This window comes from Pantherophis guttatus, chromosome 4, assembly GCF_059756535.1.
Source record: "Pantherophis guttatus breed Tessera chromosome 4, ASM5975653v1, whole genome shotgun sequence".
Lineage (NCBI taxonomy): Eukaryota > Metazoa > Chordata > Lepidosauria > Squamata > Colubridae > Pantherophis > Pantherophis guttatus.
In genome coordinates, this window is record NC_142066.1 from 1,307,972 (window position 1) to 1,324,873 (window position 16,902).

The 16,902-nt window shown below is 49.8% G+C and overlaps 1 protein-coding gene across 1 annotated transcript; it reads right to left on the bottom strand.

Annotated features, from left to right (window-relative positions):
* Positions 1–4,192: 4,192 nt before the first annotated feature.
* On the bottom strand, positions 4,193–12,717 carry KCTD11 (potassium channel tetramerization domain containing 11). Its single transcript, XM_060684681.2, has 3 exons — positions 12,615–12,717; positions 9,140–10,222; positions 4,193–5,930 (listed from the first exon to the last, which is right to left on the bottom strand). The coding sequence occupies exon 2, from the start codon at positions 10,206–10,208 to the stop codon at positions 9,210–9,212; it is 999 nt and encodes a 332-aa protein (XP_060540664.1). The 5' UTR covers positions 10,209–10,222; positions 12,615–12,717; the 3' UTR covers positions 4,193–5,930; positions 9,140–9,209.
* Between the last annotated feature and the right edge of the window lie 4,185 nt (positions 12,718–16,902).

Below are 16,902 nucleotides of genomic sequence, written 5' to 3' on the forward strand. Positions count from 1 at the left end.
TGTCTTATTTTTGTGTTCCCTTTATTTTTTTGAGCAGTGTACATCATATTCCTCTTTCATTTCTTTCCTTTTTTCCCTTTTCATTTTCCTTTTTCCATTTTTTCTTTCCCCTTTTTTCCTTTTGTGCCTCTGTCCAGACCATGTTGAGGGTACCAAGTGAAGAGAATATTTTGGTAGCTCAGGATTCAAAGGAGAGCTCCTTTGGGCTTGGGGTTTTTTTCTTGTAGACGTTTCATGACCCAAATAGGGAGTGACATCAGTGCTAGGAGGGAGAGGGGTTTGTGGAGAGGAGGAGGAGGAGGAGGAGGAACGAGGAAGACTGTGGGGTCCTGGGTGGTCTTTGAGCTTGTTGGTTTCAGACGTTTCATGACCCAACTAGGGAACATCATCAGTGTTAGAAGGCAGGAGGAGGACGATGATGACTACTGTGGGGTCCTTGGCGCTGCCTGAGCTTTTCTTGTAGACGTTTCATGACCCAGCTAGGGAATATTATCAATGCTAGAAGGAAGGAGGGGGAGGAAGAGGAGGAGGAGAATGGCTGTGGGGTCCTTGGTGCTGGTTTTTTTCTTGTAGACGTTTCATGACCCAGCTAGGGAATATTATCAGTGCTACAAAGGAATGGGGTTTGTGGAGAGGAGGAGGAGGAGGAGGAGGAAGGAGACGACTGAGAGGTCTTTGGGGCTCTCTGAGATTGTCTGTTTTCTTGCAGACGTTTCATGACCCAACTAAGTAACAACATCAGTGATAAAAGGGAGTGGGATTTGCAGAAAGGAGGAGGAGGACTTTGGGGGGGGGTAGTCCTTGGTGCTCTCTGAAATTGGTCATTTCCTTGCAGACCTTTCATGACCCAGCTAGGCAACCTCATCAGCTTCAAAACAAAGCCACCTGAAAGTCGAAGAAACCCTCTGTACATGCTCCAGGGAGGGAGGGGAGGGAGGGGATATTCCACCTGGCCTTTTGCACCTGCAGCCCCTCCCGCTGGACCAGGTGCTTCGGCGGCCTCCTTGGCTCGATTGCCAGGTGCGTTGGAGCCCCCTCCCCGCTTTCAACCCCCCTCCTCTCCTGCCCCAAACCTTCTGGTCTAAAAACCCCATCCTTGGAAGCAAAAACAGCGGCCAGGTGAGGTGTGAGCAGGGACCACGTGAGGCTCCTTTGCGTGGCAGAGCCGTGCGGAGGAGAACCCGGCCTGGAGTAAGAGGCTTACTCAGACCCGAAGGAGAATGTAGGTCAGCAGCCACCCCTGCCCCGGGCTGTGTGAATCACCCACAAGGAGTGGTGCAAGAGACACACTTTGCAGCATTAGTGTTATCAAAAAATTACACCCTGCCCTGCCAGGTACCGTTCGGGGGGTGGCCGACCTTTGCCCTGCACGATTTTGGCCCTCCGAAAACCCCATCAAGAGTATCGGGTTGAGCAGAAAATAAATCATATTATTATTCCGTTATCTCAAAAATAAGATATTGGAGCAAACTTGGAGCAGGACTTCGAAGATGCCCAAAAAAAGGGATTCCGGAACCCAGAAGGCACCGATTCTGGTCTTTGGGCCTTTGATAGAGGGAGGGAGGGAGGGAGGGGGAATGCAGTTCAAAGCAAGATAAAATAGGATAAAAGCAGGTAATAGGAAAAAAAAACTATAATGGACAATCTTTAAATCAGTGTTTTTTCCCCATCTGGACAACATTAAGAGGGGATGGACTTCAATTCCCAGAATTCAACTCCCAGAACCTACCCTCTCTTAAAGTGGCAGGAATTCTGGGAGTTGAAGTCCACTCCTCTTAAAATGGCAGGAATTCTGGGAGTTGAAGTCCACTCCTCTTAAAATGGCAGGAATTCTGGGAGTTGAAGTCCACTCCTCTTAAAATGGCAGGAATTCTGGGAGTTGAAGTCCACTCCTCTTAAAGTGGCAGGAATTCTGGGAGTTGAAGTTTACCTCTTAAAATGGCAGGAATTCTGGGAGTTGAAGTCTCACCCGTCTTAAAGTGGCAGGAATTCTGGGAGTTGAAGTCCACCCCTCTTAAAGTGGCAGGAATTCTGGGAGTTGAAGTCCACCCCTCTTAAAGTGGCAGGGAATTCTGGGAGTTGAAGTCTCACCCCTCTTAAAATGGCAGGAATTCTGGGAGTTGAAGTCCACTCCTCTTAAAGTGGCAGGAATTCTGGGAGTTGAAGTTTACCTCTCTTAAAATGGCAGGAATTCTGGGAGTTGAAGTCCACCCCCTCTTAAAATGGCAGGAATTCTGGGAGTTGAAGTCTCACCCCTCTTAAAATGGCAGGAATTCTGGGAGTTGAAGTTTACCTCTCTTAAAGTGGCAGGGAATTCTGGGAGTTGAAGTTTACCTCTCTTAAAGTGGCAGGGAATTCTGGGAGTTGAAGTCTCACCCCTCTTAAAATGGCAGGAATTCTGGGAGTTGAAGTTTACCTCTCTTAAAATGGCAGGAATTCTGGGAGTTGAAGTTTACCTCTCTTAAAATGGCAGGAATTCTGGGAGTTGAAGTTTACCTCTCTTAAAATGGCAGGAATTCTGGGAGTTGAAGTCCACCCCTCTTAAAATGGCAGGAATTCTGGGAGTTGAAGTCTCACCCCTCTTAAAATGGCAGGAATTCTGGGAGTTGAAGTCCACCCCCTCTTAAAGTGGCAGGAATTCTGGGAGTTGAAGTCTCACCCCTCTTAAAATGGCAGGAATTCTGGGAGTTGAAGTCCACTCCTCTTAAAGTGGCAGGAATTCTGGGAGTTGAAGTTTACCTCTCTTAAAGTGGCAGGGAATTCTGGGAGTTGAAGTTTACCTCTCTTAAAGTGGCAGGGAATTCTGGGAATTGAAGTCTCACCCCTCTTAAAATGGCAGGAATTCTGGGAGTTGAAGTCCACTCCTCTTAAAGTGGCAGGAATTCTGGGAGTTGAAGTTTACCTCTCTTAAAGTGGCAGGGAATTCTGGGAGTTGAAGTTTACCTCTCTTAAAGTGGCAGGGAATTCTGGGAATTGAAGTCTCACCCCTCTTAAAGTGGCAGGAATTCTGGGAGTTGAAGTCCACTCCTCTTAAAGTGGCAGGAATTCTGGGAGTTGAAGTTTACCTCTCTTAAAGTGGCAGGGAATTCTGGGAGTTGAAGTTTACCTCTCTTAAAGTGGCAGGGAATTCTGGGAATTGAAGTCTCACCCCTCTTAAAGTGGCAGGAATTCTGGGAGTTGAAGTCCACCCCTCTTAAAGTGGCAGGAATTGAGAAACATTTGAGTTAAGGAATCCCCCAAGGCTCTCTTGTTGGTACCTTTTCCCCTTCAGCCCTCTTTACCCCCTCAATAAACCCCACATCCTGCACTGGGCCTCCAAATAAGCCGAATCCCCCCCCGCTTCCTGTCCCGGGAGCGCCAGTTGGAGATTCACTGTAAAAAAAAAAAAATGAGTCCATCAACAACAATGGAAAGCTCTGCCCTCTGCTGGCCAAGGGCTGCTACTGCATGCTGGGTTCAAAACATCTGGTGACCACAGCTTTCCTACTATAGAAATAACTAACCCAGTTTATTTGTGTCCCAGTGGGGGCAGCAGCAGCTCCGTGGGTCTCAGAACAATTCCGCCATGTTGAGTTGAGAATTCTGGGGCTTGTAGTCCGTACGTCTGGCGGAGGCCCGGGGTGGAGGGGAGCTCACAGCTGTTTTAGGAAGCTGGGTTGGGGGGTCTCACAATGGACATTAGCTGCTGTACCTCCCCCAAGCCCCCCTTCCAACCCCCAGGAGAGAGATTGTGATCGTATGACCTTTTCTGCGTGGCTGGTCGTTAAGTGACTGCGGCGGTCGTAAAGCGAGCACCTCGGTCGTTAAATGAAGCGACGGTTCTCTACAGGCTGGTGTATCTGGACCCTGCTCCCGCCGACTCTTTTCCCAACTTTGTGACTATCTGACAATGGGGTGTATCTCTCTCCGTGGCCGCCTCCCCACCCGCTCCCCAAATACAGCAACCCCAGATTTCATACCGAGAGCTCTGGCCTCACAATCAGGAGGCTGTGAGTTCGATCCTAGGTAGAGGCCGATATCTCTCTCTCTCTCTCTCTGGGCACACTGAGAATATATCTGCTGAACAAAACTCCTCATTGGCGACAGGAAAGGCATCTGGCCAGAAAACACTCAGCTCCATTCAGTTGCCCAGATTCCACCCCGATGCAAGGGATTACGGGGTCGTTAAAAGAAGAGGATGATCACAAGGGAAAACACAAAATTGCCGAGTTTTATTGTCACGTGGCAATCACACACCGAGAGGGGTTTTTTTGCGTTCTCGCGAGGTGTCGCAAAGCCCACCCTACCCCATCCCAAACAGGCAGGTCCTTGCGTTGCTCTCGAAGGGCGAGTGTGTGTGTGTGTGTGTGTGTGTGTGTGTCACACAATTTTTGTGCAACGTCCTTCCCCGTGGGCACCTGAGCCGAGAACACCATTTGTTCGTTCGTTCTTTTGTGTGTCCCGTTGGCCAAACAACAGATTGGAGGAAAGCCGTCTAAGCAGGGGCCCGAATTCTTCTGCCTTTTCAGAGGGGGTTGGACTACATCTCCCATCGTCCCCAGCGGGAGTCATGCCCTTTTCCGACGCAACCCCCCCCCCCCGCCCTTCGTGCGCAGAAATGGGAAGCTGGTGTGTGAAAACACACGCCATAAATTAGAAGCAAAATAAGTTAAGAAAAGAAGAAGGGATAAACAATAAACAACCCATTATAATTACAAGTATATCCCACCCCCCAAATTATATTAATTACAAAACGGCAGAAGTGTCAACGGATGGTCCCACGGATTTACATATTCACAGAGTTGGAAGGGACCTTGCAGGTCATCTAGTCCAACCCCCGCGTGAAGATTTAGCCAGGATTATTTCATGATAGGTAGTCCTCGATTTACAACCGTCCTGGAACCCGCCCATCGCGGTCGTTAAGTCAAGACGGTCGTAACGTAGCCGTCACCAACGAGATTTGACGATGTTTTTTTGGGCAGTCGTCGTTATGTGACTGCTGCGGTCGTTCAATGAATCAATGGGTGCGTGCGGGCCGGCTTTGCCAAAAACTACTAAAAGCAAATGCCAGTTTTCGGTCATTAAACGAGTCACCTGGCCACGGGATATTGCAAACGGCTGTAAAAACAGGCCAGTTTCCAGGAACCGGACTTGTAGTCAGGCGACCACAGGATGGGGGTGCGTCGCAACTTTGGAACTAGGTTGTAAGTACCTTCCCCCCCCCAGTGAAGGTCCGTTATAATTCTGGACAGTCGCTAAGTGAATGGTCGTAAGTGAAAGACTAGCGGTATTCCTTAAATTCTCCTGGATTTAGGGGATTTAGGGGGGAAGTCCAGGTTCACTTAACAACCGTATTCCTGAACTCATCTACCGTGGCGATTCGCTTAACAACCATGGCTAGAAAGGACGTAAAACAAAGCAAAATTCACTTTTTTAAAAAAAAAAGTCCCGCTGAATCAGAGATATTCGGGGCTCCAATGGGGTCGTAAGCTGAGGACTACCTGTTCCTTTTTGGGGGGGAGTCCGGTTTACCTATTTACAGATTAACAGAGGTGGAAGGGACCATGAAGGTCATCTAGTCCAACCCCCTGCTATAATAGTCTGTCATAACTCCGAACTGCTGCTTAAGTGACCCGTCACTAAGTCGAGGACTTCTTTATGTAGGACGTGAAGGCTGCCGCCCGCACAGACGACCCCGCTTGCGTCGCTGACCCAATGGGCCCTGTGATGTCATCACTCGCAGGGTGACGTCATTCCTCTCCCCTCCTTCCCTCCCTCCCTCCCTCCCTCCCTCCCCAAGCCTTCCTCCTCCATCGGCTTCCTCGTCCGCCGGAGACCCTTCCTCGCCGAAGCCAAAGGTGGGAGATTTTTGGAGGAAGGAGGGAAGCTCTTCCGTGGCTTTTCCGTGTCAGCTGCGTCCGGAGGCCGAAAGTTCAGGCGACGGGTGGGATCTAGAAAGGGGGGGGGGTTGGAGAAGAAAAAGGGGGGTGGGTGAGACAGGGGGGCGAAAAACCGCGAGGCTTCTCGGAGTCAAGGCACACAAAAGCGGATTCTGGAGCCAGCCGGGCGTTTCAAACAAAGACGGGCTTGTCCCCGTCCCAAGTTTTCTCCTCCCTCTGACCTCCGAAGATCACCGTGTACCACTCGCTGCCTGGACTGGGTAGCTCTTCTCCTCTCGGGCTGCCCCAGCCGGTAGCCCTTACAGAATAACAGAGTGGGAAGGGGCCCTGGAGGTCCTCTAGTCCACCCCCCTGCTCAAGGCAGGAGATCCGTACAGAATAACAGAGTGGGAAGGGGCCCTGGAGGTCCTCTAGTCCACCCCCCCTGCTCAAGGCAGGAGACCCTATTCCGTTCCAGACAAATGACTGTCCAGACTTTTCGTTAAAACCCTCCAGGGATGATGGATAAATTCTGGTGGCAAGGAGTTCCACTGGTTAATGGTTCTCACTGTCAGGAAATCTCTCCTTCATTCCAGGGTGCTTCTCTCCTTGTGTTAGTTTCCATCCGTTGCTTCTTTGTTTTGCCTTTGGGTGCTTCGGAAAATAAATTGAGCCCCCCCTCTTCTTTGGGGCAGCCCCTTAATCAGTCAATCAAAATAGGGTTGGAAGGGACCTTGGAGGTCTTCTAGTCCAACCCCCTTACTTAGGCAGGAAACCCTATATTCCAAAAAAATGGGTGTCCGCTCTCTTTTTAAAAGTGGTGGAGCATTCACAAGTTCTAGTGGCAAGCTGTTCCACTGGCTAATTGTTCTCACTGTTAGAAACTCCTTAGTTCTAGCTTGCTTCTCTGCTTGATGAGTTCCCACCCATTGTTTCTTGTCGTCAGGTGCCTTGCAAAATAGCTTGACCCCCTCTTCTTTGGGGCAGCCCCTCAAATACTGGAGTCCTGCTGTCATACCCCCCCCCCCCGCAAAGTCCTTCTTTTCTCTAGACTAGCCAAATCCTACAACCGTTCTTTATATGTTTTAGTCTCCAGGCCTTTAATCATCTTAAATTGCTCTTTTTTGCACTTTTTCCAAAAGTCTCAACCTCTTTTTGATCAGGCGGTGACGAAAACTGGATGCAGACTATTCCAGATGTGGCCTTACTAAGGATTTACAAAGCGGTGCTAACCCTTCACCTGATTTTGATTCTCTGCCTCTGTTTACACAACCGAGCATCCTATTAGCATTTTTGGTTGCTGCTGGACACGGCCGGCTCACGTTTAAGCTGGTGTCCTCCCCATCATCCACTGCCCTCCTTCCAGAGGTTGGGTTTCAGCAGGTTCTGACCAGTTTGGGTGAACCGGTAGTGGAAATTTGGAATAGTTCGGAGAACCGGTAGCAAACATTCAGACTGGCCCTGCCCCCATCTATTCTCTGCCTCCTGAGTCCCAGCTGATCGGGAGGAAATGGGGATTTTGCAGTATCCTTCCCCCTGGAGTGGGGTGAGAATGGAGATTTTGCAGTATCCTTCCCCCTGGAGTGGGGTGGGAATGGAGATTTTGCAGTATCCTTCCCCTGGAGTGGGGAGGGAATGGGGATTTTGCAGTAACCTTCCCCTGGAGTGGGGAGGGAATGGGGATTTTGCAGTATCCTTCCCCTGGAGTGGGGTGGGAATGGAGATTTTGCAGTATCCTTCCCCTGGAGTGGGGTGGAGATTTTACAGTAACCTTCCCCTGGAGTGGGGAGGGAATGGAGATTTTGCAGTATCCTTCCACTGGAGTGGGGTGGGAATGGAGATTTTGCAGTAACCTTCCCCTGGAGTGGGATGGGAATGGGCATTTTACAGTATCCTTCCACTGGAGTGGGGTGGGAATGGAGATTTTACAGTATCCTTCCCCTGGAGTGGGGTGGGAATGGAGATTTTACAGTATCCTTCCCCTGGAGTGGGATGGGAATGGGCATTTTACAGTATCCTTCCCCTGGAGTGGGGTGGGAATGGAGATTTTGCAGTAACCTTCCCCTGGAGTGGGATGGGAATGGGCATTTTACAATATCCTTCCACTGGAGTGGGGTGGGAATGGAGATTTTACAGTATCCTTCCCCTGGAGTGGGGTGGGAATGGAGATTTTACAGAGATTTTGGTGTCACTTGGTGGGTGTGACTTGATGGGTGTGGCAGGGGAAGGATACTGCAAAATCCCCATTCCCTCCCTACTCTGGTGGCATTTGCCAGTTCTCTGAACTGCTCAAAATTTCCGCTACCGGTTCACACCTGGTTCTGCCCCATTTTAGAACCTTTCTGATCACCGTTGTTAAGGGAATGCCCGCAGTTGTTAAATGAGTCACATGCTTGTTAAGTGAATCCGGCTTCCTCATGGACTTCGGTTTGTCAGAAGGTCGCAAAAGGCGATGACGTGACCCCGGGACACTGCGACCGTCATAAAGAGGAGTCAGTGGTCCAGCGTCTGAATTTTGATCCTGGGATCCTGGGGATGTTCTTAACTGAAGTGTGAAAACGGTCGTAAGTCACTTTTTTCAGTGCCGTCGTAACTTTTAACGGTCACTAAATGAACTGTCGTAAGTCGAGAACTACCTGTAACACCGTTGGAAGGGACCTTAGAGGTCTTCTAGTCCAACCCCCTACTCAGTCAGGAGACCTTGTACCCCATTTGAGATAAATGTGTAATATAATGGAAGGGACCTTGGAGGTCTTCTAGTCTCTTCTAGTCTGCCCGTGCTCAGGCAGGAAACCCCTAGATCCGTGATGGCGAACCTATGGCACGCATGCCATATCTGTGGGCACGCAAGCGTTGCGTTGCCTTAGCTCACCTCCAGTTCATTTGCGTGCGCCGGCCAGCTGATTTTTGGGTCTTCCGGGCCCACTGGAAGTTGGGAAACGAGCCGCTTCCGGCCTCCAGAGGGCCTCCGGGGGTTTGGGAAGGCTGTTTTTGTCCTCCCCAGGCTCCTAGAAAACCTCTGGAGCCTGGGGAGAGTGAAAAACGGGCCTACCAAGCCCAACGAGCCATCGCATGTGAAAAGTGGGGGGGACTGCAGGAGGGGTCATGCAGGCATGCGCCGGGGGGGTCGCATTGAAGTATGGGTATGCAACCCCCCTCTCCCCGTACTCCCCCCGTTTTTGGCACGTGACGGCAAAAAGATTAGCCATCACTGCCCTAGAGATCATTTCAAACAAATAAATAAACCCGAGAGACCATTTCAGACAGATGCTCCTGCTTACCCTCTCAGTCCGTCTCGAGGTAGCGTCGGCTGCCACGGGCTGCCTCTGCCCCGACATTTGGCTGAGCTATTCACTGTCGCACGAAACGCAAAGAACGGGCGTTCAGGATATCGGCCGGATCCGGGAAGACCGAATCCACTCGGAAGCCTTGTGCCAAGGCCACCTTCAGGACCTCTTCCAGGAATTGGTTGGAGGATCGGATCTCTCGTCCGTCCACCCGCAGCCGGCGGAACTTCTGTTTGACGTACTCCGCGGCGGGCAGTGCGGCTGGGCACGGGGCCCACTCCAAGCACAGATGGTGGCACGTGGTGGCTTCCACGCGGGACCTTCCCGAAGAACCGTCTGGCGTCTCGTCATCCGTCTCTGTGTCTTCATCCGTGGAGTTGTCTAGACAAATTCTCCGATCGCCGTTAGGAGACCAACTGTTCCTTCCTCCGCCTTCCAAGAGGGTTGCTTGAGTTTTGGGAAGGCCTGATCCTTTCTGCGATGGTTCCGGATGTCCACCGGAAGACCCTTCACCCAAATTCCCGTTGACGCACTCAAGGCGGCCTAGGTGTCTCCGCAGGACAGCCAGGAAGTGCCAGTCGGTGCAGAAGACATTTGCAGTGAAGATCTCCACAGTGCAAGAGCTGAGCTCGTAGTTCTGGGGTCCACGGCGCACGTTGAAATGCAGCCGGCGCGGGGTCACGTCCACATCGGCGTGGAGCACCGCGTTGCTCCGCTGGCGCCATCGTTCTGCCTCGACCTGCCGCAGCTGCTCCAGGAGTGGACGGATCTGGTAGAAGTCGGCTTCGGCCCGCAACAGCGACAGCTCGGCGTAGCCCTCTGGAAGGTCCAGACGGCCAAATCGGAGGAAATTCAGGACGTGGCGGAAAGTCTTACCGTCGCGGTCAATGAAATAGTTCCCGCAGCTGTCCAGGAGGGCCGGTTGGGGACCTCGGAACATAGCGCCCAGCATGGAGTCGGGGAAGCGAGTCAGGGTTTCCAGAGTGGTGCTGTAGAGCTTCCCCCCCACGTTTAGGGTCACCAGGGGGCCGGGCCGGCCTGGACCCTGGCAAGTATCCGGCATCCTCACGAAGACACCTGTGGGGAGACGAGGAGGGGATGGGGCATGATTTGGGGTGTGCCAGATGGGTCTGCCTGCTGTTTTCACAAGCTTCTGAATTTGAATTTTAATCATTTTGTATTTTTTATTATATTTACATTTAATCTAATATATTATAGATTAATTGGATTTAATTCTGTTTTAAATTATTTTAAATTTTGTATTGTATGTATTTTAATTTGGCTGTGCACCGCCCTGAGTCCTTCGGGAGAAGGGCGGTATACAAATTTAAATAATAAATAAATAAATAAATAAATAAATAAATAAATAAATAAATAAATAAATAAATAAATAATATTATAGTGCTCAGGAGTGGTACGGTGGCCTAGAGGTGGAGCTCTGGCCTCACAATCAGAAGGCTGTGAGTTCGATCCTAGGTAGGTAGGCACTCTGGACACACTGAGAATATATCTGCAAAACAAAACTCCTCATTGGCGACAGGAAAGGCATCCGGCCAGTAAACGCTCAACTAGCTCCATTCAACTGCCCAGACTCCACCCCGATGCAAGGGATGATGGGGTCGTTAAAAGAAGATGATTCATATTATAGCATTCGACTTATCAACCTAATTTAGCCCCTATTTTGATGACTTTTCTTGCCACGGCTGTTAACTGAGCAACATGGTTGTTAAGGGAATTGGCCTTCCCCCCCCGTTGACTTTGTTTGTCGGATGGTCACAAAAAGGGGATCTCTTGACCCCAGGACACTGCAACTGTCCGGATTTTGATCACGTGACTATGAAGATGCTGAAACAGTTGTTAAGGGTGAAAAATGCTTTTCACCCACTTTTTTTCAGTGCCGTCATAACTCTGGATGATCTCTAAACGAATGGTTGTAAAGTTGAGAACTACCTGTATCGTGAGCCATCCAGAGTCACTGTAACAATGGGGGGGGGGGCCATAATAATTTGATAGAGATAGATAGATAGAGAGAAAGTTAGATAGAGAGAAAAAGACAGATAGATACAAAGAGAGAAAGAGAGATACCATAGATAGATAGAAAGAGAAAGACGAGGACCCAGATTGTGGGGGCAATAAACTGTATAAAATATACAAAAAGTATGAAGGCTATTGCTTAACGCATTGTAAGCCGCCCTGAGTCTCCGGAGAAGGGCGGCATATAAATTAAAGCAAAAAAAAAAAAGAAAGAAAGAAATAGAGATAGAAAAAGAGAGTTATAGAGAAAAAGACAGAGAAAGCAAGATAGAAAGAGAGAGAGAGAAAAATAGAAAGAGAGAAAGAGAGAGAGAAAAAGAGAGGGGGGAAGGAAATAGAAAGATAGAAAAATAGAGTTAGAGAGAGAGAGATAGAAAGAGAGAGATAGAAAGAGAGAGAGATAGAAAGAGAGAGGGAAAATAGAGAGAGAACGATAGAAAAATAGAGTTATAGAGAGAGAAAGAGAGAGAGTGAGAAAGACAAAGAGAGGGAAAAGAGAGAGAGAAAAAGAGAGAGTTATAGATAGCGAAAAAGAGAGAGAGAGAGATAGAAAGAGAGAGAGAAAGAAAGAGAGGGGGAGAATAGAGAAAGAGAAAAATGGAGAGATATAGAGAGAGAAAGAGAGAGAGAGAAAGAGAAAGAGAGAGAAAGAGAGAGAAAGAGAGAAAAAGAGAGAGTTATAGATAGCGAAAAAGAGAGAGCGAGAAAGAAAGAGAGACAGACAAACAAATGAAAAAAGAAACAAACAAAGGAAACTTTTCGCACCACCTGATATTTTTTCCCAACGTGGAGGAAAAAAAACAAACAAAACATTTTTGCAACTCCTTCCAAAGCCCCATTGTTGGCTCTTGCTTCCTTCCACCCACACTTTTCGGGGAGGGGAGGGGAAGGGAAGGGAAGGGCTGTGTGTGTGTGTTTGGGGGGGGGGGTTGAAGGCAAGCAGGGGCTGCCGGCAGAGCCGAGAGATCCCAGGGCAAACGGGGGCTGGGGGGGTGGGTGGGCGGAGAAGGGGAAGGGGCGCCTCCTCGGGCCAGGTAGGGGCGGTTCCCAGACTGGGACGTCCCAGTACCGGGAGGGGCTGAACGGAGGGCACCTTTGGGTGGATGGGTAGGTGGGCAGCCGCCCCTTCCTCTTCTCCCGCCCCCCCAAAAAAGGAGGGGGAGGGGGCAACATCAAAAGGAGAAGCCGACAAGCGCAGCAATAAAAGTGGGGGAGGGAAGAGAAGAGAAGAGAAGCCTGGGACTCCGCTCCCATCAGGCGAAGGAGGATGGGATCTGGAGTCCTCCCTCTCCTTGCCCTAAAGTTTGGGGGGTCGTCGTCCTGGGAAGCCCCCCACTCCCGCGGTTCCCGGGGTGGGATCCGTCCAGCAGGAGGGAGGGGCGCAGGAGAAGCCAGTGAGGGGGTGGGAGAGGGAGGGGAGGGGGGGTCTCCTTACCTGGCGGGGGTCTCTGGGAGCGTCTCCGGTGCGGCTCAGGCTCAGCTGATTTCTCTGGGCGCTGCCGGCGGCGGCTCTTTATAAGGGGCGGGAGGGGAGCGGCGGGGGCGGGCAGGACTCGTTCCCCGCCCCGGGAAAGCGGCCGGTAGGTGGGGTGGGGGCGCCGCCGCTTCTGTCCCGCTCAGCGACGGAGCCTCGCCGCAATCTCGCCTCCGGGGTCCCCCCTCCAACCCCGGACCCCCGGGCTGGAAGGGGTGGGGAACCCCTAGCCTCTCCCCCCCTCCCCTGGGGGTCGCCCCCGCGATCATCCCGCACCGACTGGACCGAGGCCGTCCCGCCGCATCCCGTAGGAGAAAGCCCCCCCTCGACCGGCGGCGGTGGATGATGGGTGGGGGGCGGTGGGGGGCGTCCCGCAACTGGGAGCCCAGATGCCTTCTCTTCCGGCGGGGTCTCCATTCGGTTTCCATTCGGGGCTGGGGGTGCCAGGGACGGGTGGGGGGGTGGGGGACAGCCCCCAGCAGGTCGGGCTTTGGACAGCGCAAACTTTTGAAAAGTTTTGCGTGGGAAAGTGGGAGACCCGGGTTCAAATCTCCCCTGAGTTTCGTGAGAGACTTTGGGCCAGTCCCCGTTCTCTCTCTCTCTTTTTTTTTTCTTTCTTTCTCTCTCTTTTTCTTTCTCTCTCTAGCCTTCTTTTCTTTCTCTTTCTTTCTTTCTTTCTTTCTTTCTTTCTTTCTTTCTTTCTCTTTCTCTTTTTCTCTCTTTCTCTTTCTCTTTCTCTTTTCTCTCTCTCTCTCCCTCTTTTCTTTCTCTTTCTCTCTTTCTTTTTCTCTCTTACTCTTACTCTGTCTCTTTTTCTCTCTTTCTTTCTTTCTTTCTCTCTCTCCCTCTTTTCTTTCTCTTTCTCTTTCTCTCTCTTTCTTTCTTTCTCTCTCTCTTTCTCTCTTTCTCTTTCTCTTTCTCTCTTTACTTTACTTTTACTTTTATTTGATTTATATACCACCCTACTCCCGAAGGACTCTTTCTCTCTTTCTTTTTCCCTCTTACTGTCTTTCTCTCTCTCTTTCTTTCTCTCTTTCTCTTTCTTTCTCTCTGTTTCTCTTTCTCTCTTTCTCTTTTCTCTCTCTCTCTCCCTCTTTTCTTTCTCTTTCTCTCTTTCTTTTTCTCTCTTACTCTCTTACTCTCTCTCTTTCTCTCTCTCTTTCTTTCTTTCTCTCTCTTTCTCTTTCTCTCTCTCCCTCTTTTCTTTCTCTTTCTCTTTCTCTCTTTACTTTACTTTTACTTTTATTTGATTTATATACCGCCCTACTCCCGAAGGACTCTTTCTCTCTTTCTTTTTCTCTCTTACTGTCTTTCTTTTTCTCTTTCTTTCTCTCTCTCTCTTTTTCTTTCTCTCTCTTTCTCTCTCTCTCTCTCCCTCTTTTCTTTCTCTTTCTCTTTCTCTCTCTCTCTTTCTTTCTCTCTTTCTCTTTCTTTTTCTTTCTCTCTCCCCCCTGCAGCTCAGCCTACCTAGCAGGGAGGTTGTAATGGGAGGAGGAAATACTGTACACTCAGCTAATCCTTAACCGAGGACCACAATCGAATCCAAAATTTCAGTTGCTCAGGGAAGTGAGTTTCACCCCACCCCCCATTTTACGACCTTTCTGGCCACGGTTGTTAAGCGAACCGCTCCCGTTGCTCCGTTAGTGACAGTGTCGTTAAGTGAATCTGGCTTCCCCCATGGACTCTGCTGGTCAGAAGGTCCCAAAAGGAGGATCTCGTGACCTCCCCTGGGATGCTGCCACCGTCACAAATACGGAACCAGTTGCTGAGCATTTCAATTTGGATCACACGACGGTAACGGTTATAAGTGCGAGAAACGGTCATAAGTGACTTTTTCCAGTTGTCACTTTGAACGGTCACTAAATGAACTGTCGTAAGGCGAGGACTGCTGGTGTTTTACAACCAGCCTCAAATCTGGGGTTTGGGCACAGAAGGGTTCGACTCGGCTGCCAGGGCCGCCTTCTTTTCTCCTTTAGCGCTAACGAAATTCCACTGCTAATTACTCTCCCGTCTCTGCCCGGCCCTGTTTCCCAGGTAAGGAACCAAACAAACCAGATCCCTAAATAAAAAGCAGGCCGCCTCCGCAGCGCCATGCCGGGCCTCGTTTCCAGCATCACGTAATAGTTGTAATTGTCGTGCTTGTCTGAACGCACACCCTCGCTGACCGGCCTCCAAGTGTTGTGTTTTCCGGTGGCGTTGCAAAAACCTGCAGGGAATTTCAGACCGGCTGGGTGAGTCACCGAGTCTGCGACCTGATTCGGCGGCCTTGGGTCACCCCAGCCGTCTCCGCGGTGGGGAAGGAGCGCCGGCATCTAGGGCAGGAGATCTCAAAGGCGGCAACTTTTAAAGACAGGTGGACTTCAACTCCCAGAATTCCCCAGCCAGCATGCTCAGCACGGTTTAAATCCGTGCATTTCAAACTTGGGAACTTTTAACAGAGTGGACTTCAACTCCCAGAATTCCCCAGCAATGCTCTGCAAGATGGGCCCAGTGCTGTTTAAATCCATGTTTCTGAAACTTAGCAACTTTAAAGAGAGGTGGACTTCAACTCCCAGAATTCCCCAGCCAGCATGCTTTGCAAGATAGGCTCAGTGGTACTTAAATTAGTGCTTCTTAATCTTGGAAATTTTAAAAGAGGTGGACTTCAATTCCCAGAATTCCCCAGCAATGCTCTGCAAGATGGGCCCAGTGCTGTTTAAATACATGTTTCTCAAACTTAGCAACTTTAAAGAGAGGTGGACTTCAACTCCCAGAATTCCCCAGCCAGCATGCTCAGCACTGTTTAAATCCATGTTTGTCAAACTTAGCAACTTTAAAGAGAGGTGGACTTCAACTCCCAGAATTCCCCAGCTAGCATGCTTTGCAAGATAGGCTCAGTGGTACTTAAATTAGTGCTTCTTAATCTTGGAAATTTTAAAAGAGGTGGACTTCAATTCCCAGCAATGCTCTGCAAGATGGGCCCAGCGCTGTTTAAATCCATGTTTCTCAAACTTTGAAACTTTAAAGAGAGGTGGACTTCAACTCCCAGAATTCCCCAGCTAGCATGCTTTGCAAGATAGGCTCAGTGGTACTTAAATTAGTGCTTCTTAATCTTGGAAATTTTAAAAGAGGTGGACTTCAACTCCCAGAATTCCCCAGCAATGCTCTGCAAGATGGGCCCAGCGCTGTTTAAATCCATGTTTCTGAAACTTAGCAACTTTAAAGAGAGGTGGACTTCAACTCCCAGAATTCCCCAGCCAGGCCCAGAGCGGTTTAACTTCTCAAACTTGGGAACTTTTAAGAGAGGTGGATTTCAACTCCCATCTTGCTTTGCAAGATAGGCTCAGTGGTACTTAAATCAGGGCTTCTCAACCTTGGAAATTTTAAAAGAGGTGGACTTCAACGCCCAGAATTCCCCAGCCAGGTTCAGCACGGTTTAAGTCAATGTTTGCCAAACTTTGCAACTTTAAAGAGAGGTGGACTTCAACTCCCAGAATTCAACTCCCAGAGGCTCATCCAATCTCATGGTGCACATGTTGTGCATTGACAATAAAGGTTTGAATTTTAATTCCCCAGCCAGCAAGCTGATGGGCTTCAGTGCTCCGTAAATCAGTATTTTTCAAACTTCGGCTCCCAGAATGGCTGGCTGGGGAATTCTGGGAATTGAAGTCCACTTCACTTAAAGTTTCCAAGGTTGAGAAATGGCCTTTGAAGCTCTCCAAAATTTATTCCTAATCCTGTTATCCTTCCCAGTTTTCCCAGAGAGGAACCCCTTTATCTGATTTAGAGATTTTGTGCATGGAAGACCAGCCAAGGACCACCCTGGATTTGACTTGATCCAACTGTCCAACTTTCCAAGGTTCCTTCTCCTCCTTCCTTTCCGAGGTTCAAAACTCTCCGTCGAAGGATTTGGAGATTGTCATCCGTGAAGATGCTCCGTCGTGCATGAAGCCCGAAGAGACGTTGTTAATCCAAATCAAATCGACTTTGGTTTCACGCCCTGACCTGAAGCAGGTGAGTCAACGAGGGAAGCCATCACCAAAGTTGTGTCACATCCTTTATTGCTCCGTGACGGATGGCTCGGCCAGAGAACGTGTCTGGGCACCTACACGAAACAGCTGCTCCTTTGCCAGTCACGTCTGCCAGAATTTGGAGACCTTTGGACCGGCCCTTTCGGAGAAGACCTAGGTGGGGTTTCTCAACCCCAAGAGATGAGAACATTGTAGGTGCTCCAGACGTTGTGGGTACTCGAACCCGGGAGGTTTTTAAG